We start from the raw sequence: 3,620 nt of genomic DNA on the forward strand, positions 1-3,620 counted from the left end.
TAAGGGTGAAGATCTGTTAGCACAGAGTAAGGAAGGCAGTCGGTTAGCACAGGGTAAGGAAGCCAGTCGGTTAGCACAGGGTAAGGAAGCCAGTCAGGGTACATAAAGATCAGATAGTATATTAAGATGGAAATGAAATTATATAGCATATTTTCAGTTATGGTGAGCATACTAAAACATTTAATATCTGCAGAGGTACTGCCATATATTTTCATCATCTGTGCCATGTGTTATAGAGTTGTATGTATACATGAAGAGAATTATTCACCATTACGTGACATAAGCCATAAATAATAATAATAAGCTGTAAACGAACAGCAATTATATAATGCCATGCTTTTTTTAAGTAAATGCTGCAGTGAAAACTGCAAGTGGTCTGAGAAATGAGAAAGATCACAGCATATTAGAAGCAGTCTGCCGGCTGCATGTATAACTGAGCTAATAAACACTGGCTACCCTGTTGCGCAGAGAGTTGAAGGGAGTAATTGGCTTTTGTCGAGTGGATGTGTTTGCATGGTTAGGTGGTGAAGTCGTTGTTTTTTCGGGTTGTGCAGAGATCAATAAGCGCCAGCTTGCGTTGAGGCCAGCTTCCGATCAAGGCAGCGTCTACTCGAAAGAACTGGAGAGCCTGCAGAAGATGCTGCACTTTCCCGAAGAAGTGGCCCTGTTGCTAACGGAAACCGAGTACACGCTCTTCCGCAAGGTGTCGCCACTGTGCTACGTGCGGCAGGTCACGTGTGATCTGTCACAGCTGCGGGCAGACGATTCTCAGAAGACGGTCCAGGATTTGATAAAGCGATTCATTGAGGTACGCCCAGGCACCGAGCGCGGAATGTAGCCGAGCGTGGTAAAGTTGGCTGATTGTACTAATTTTGCTTCCTAGTTGGGCTTTATTTCGTAAACATCTTGGTGATTATAAAGTGCAGTAACTTTACCCATAATGTCATTATATCACATATATGTCACATAAAGCCCATTAATGCGTGTGTGTACCTGATATCATAGGCAGTTATCGGTTTCTGATAGACTGCATGAAGTTGTCATGTCATATTAGAGCTGGTTTAGAAGACATTTTTAGTCATCATTTTACGCAACATGCGAAAAGTCGGGATGTAATGTGAGTCATGTACTACTGGCGCCATCGTCAGTTGGCTTTCTTACATTTTGGATTCAGTTTCCTAGGGTTGTCTGACATTCACGGTGGGGGGTCGATCATATAACGCACTCAGGCCACGAATGACACAGTGGGAATTTACATGTATATAAAATATGGCAACACGTGTGCTATAGTAACCCAGCATATATGTATAGGTACAGAAGTTAGGAAACCTCTATCATTGGGAAGATCTTGAACCACACCCGTTTATTTTTCTGCACAAATGCACTTCTGTTAATTCCAGCACGATTCTTAAGCAAGACATTTTCAATTAGCATAAAAGATTCTCAAATCATAGACCCGTTTCACATATATGTTATGACACATGCACTAACTCTATAGGCAAGTCGTTTTTTTCATCTGTATTCTAGACTAATATGCTTTCATTTGTGTCAAAATTTTGTCTACTGCTTATATTTTTTAATATATATATATATATATATATATATATATATATAATGTATATATACTGTATATATACTTTATATATGCTGTACATTTTGTATGAATGTATGGTTCGTACAGGTCAGTTCGTGGATCACACACATCATCATCTCTCAGCCGAAGCACGAGGATCGCAAGGCTGTTCTCTCCTGCATCCTGCGCGTTGCCACCACCTGCTGGAGCATCGGCAACTTCAATGCTGCCGTCGAGATTCTAGCTGGCCTGAAGTGAGTGCAGAGATTAATTGTCGCATTGATTCTGGTTTTGGAGAAAATACACGGCGCTATACGTCGGCGACTGAGGTTGCGTAATGTAGTTGCTGCCGTTTTCCGGTTAAATCCGCATTACTGTTGTTTCACGCGCTTGCCTTTTTCTCGTATACCATTACAATTTCTACTCGGTTTCCTTCAAGTGTTACCCTTTATTCCGTAGCTTAGTTGATTTGTGAAGTTTGATTTAGTTATTAGATCCACGTCGCTGTGCAGGTATTTTATTCATGCAGGTTTAATTAAATCATTAATTCTCTAGAAAGTGTGGTATAAAATGACAACAATGATTATTCGCAGTTTGCGCGAGCAGCATTCCAGGAGAAAAACTTTATTGAGGCTATTACCGTTAGAAGCAAAACTGTTTTACATGTCAAAATGTCTTATAATGTAAATGACCTTTGTGTGTATAACTCCTATATATTGTACTTATATCTGTATAATAATAATAATAATAATATATATATTAATCAATATATATTATATTAATCTTTATTTATTTTTATTAATTATTAATTTATATTTAATTATTTTATAGATATTAATCACATATATTATTAATATTATATCTGTATAAATCCCCTATTAACTGTTCATAAATAAATCCTGTTAATCTGTCAGATTTTGCCCTTAAATTCCAACATAACTCTGATATTTTCTACTTAACGACTGTAAATCTTTCGTATTTTGTGATTAAATTTCTGTAAAGCTGATATTTTCTACTGACAGCTCCTATAAAACTCCAATACCCTCTGCTTAAATTCCTATAAATATCTATACTTTCAAAACAAAAAAACCCTACAACGAAATCTACATTTTTATTCACATCTAAATCCCAACCCACCCCACAAGTTACAATCACAACAATATCCAAGCCCCGTCCTAACCCCGTCTCTCACTGTCGACTGTCTCTCCAGCTTTTCGTTCCCCTGCCTCTCAACTCTCAGTCACCTCTCTCCCTCCTCTCTTTCCCTCTTTCTCTCTCTCCTCTCGATCTCTCTCTCTCTCTCTCATCTTCTCTCTTCCGGTCTCCCTCTCTCTTTTCTCTCGTCTCTCTTCTCTTTTCCTCTCTCTCTCTCTCTCTCTCTCGATCTCCTCCCTCTCTCTCGCTTCTCTCTCATCTATCTATCGCTCTCCTCTCGGCTCTCACTCTCTCTCTCTCTCTCTCTCAGCACGAGCGCCCGAGCGAATTCTCTCGCTCTCTTCCCCTCTCCTCTCTCTTCCTCCTCTTCTCTCCGGAACCTACCTCTCTCTCTCTCTCGTTTCGTCTCGTCCTCAATCTCTCCTCGTCCATGCTCGTCTTCCTCATCTCTCACTCTGCGTAACCGTCATCTGCGAGTCGTGCTTCTCACTCCTCCTGATGCACACCCGGGCTCACGCCGGCTGGATCTCGTCCGCCTCGTCTCTCTGGGTCCATACTCTCTCCTCATCTCTCTCTCAAATTCGCTCTCCTCCTCTCCTCGTCCCGCTTCATCTTCTCTCACCGACTCTCTCCGCTGTGTTCAGTACCCTCCTTCTCCCCGCGTCGAGCAGCTCTCTCCTACTACCTCCACTCCATCCGGCGGGTGCCTCGGACCTGCCGCCGGGCTGCACCGAGCCTACAATGCGAACCCCTCCCGCACTCTCTTGCCGGCCGTCATTACGTCCAAGCTCAACAAGGTGCCGAAGCCCGCATCGCAACTTCCGCTGCGATGGATTCCCTCGCGAGACACCTCCCGCTGCTAGACCTGACTGGAGGCGAGCATCCTTCTCTC

General features: G+C 42.4%; 1 protein-coding gene across 1 annotated transcript in view; it reads left to right on the plus strand.

Annotated features, from left to right (window-relative positions):
- LOC106808420 overlaps positions 1–3,620 on the plus strand; it is an 88,740-nt gene that overhangs the window by 34,279 nt on the left and 50,841 nt on the right. Inside the window, 2 exon segments of the mRNA XM_014811138.1 lie at positions 555–808; positions 1,682–1,902. Of these exon segments, the coding sequence (XP_014666624.1) occupies positions 555–808; positions 1,682–1,902 (475 nt within the window).

This window comes from Priapulus caudatus, unplaced genomic scaffold (assembly GCF_000485595.1).
Source record: "Priapulus caudatus unplaced genomic scaffold, Priapulus_caudatus-5.0.1 Scaffold275, whole genome shotgun sequence".
Lineage (NCBI taxonomy): Eukaryota > Metazoa > Priapulida > Priapulimorpha > Priapulimorphida > Priapulidae > Priapulus > Priapulus caudatus.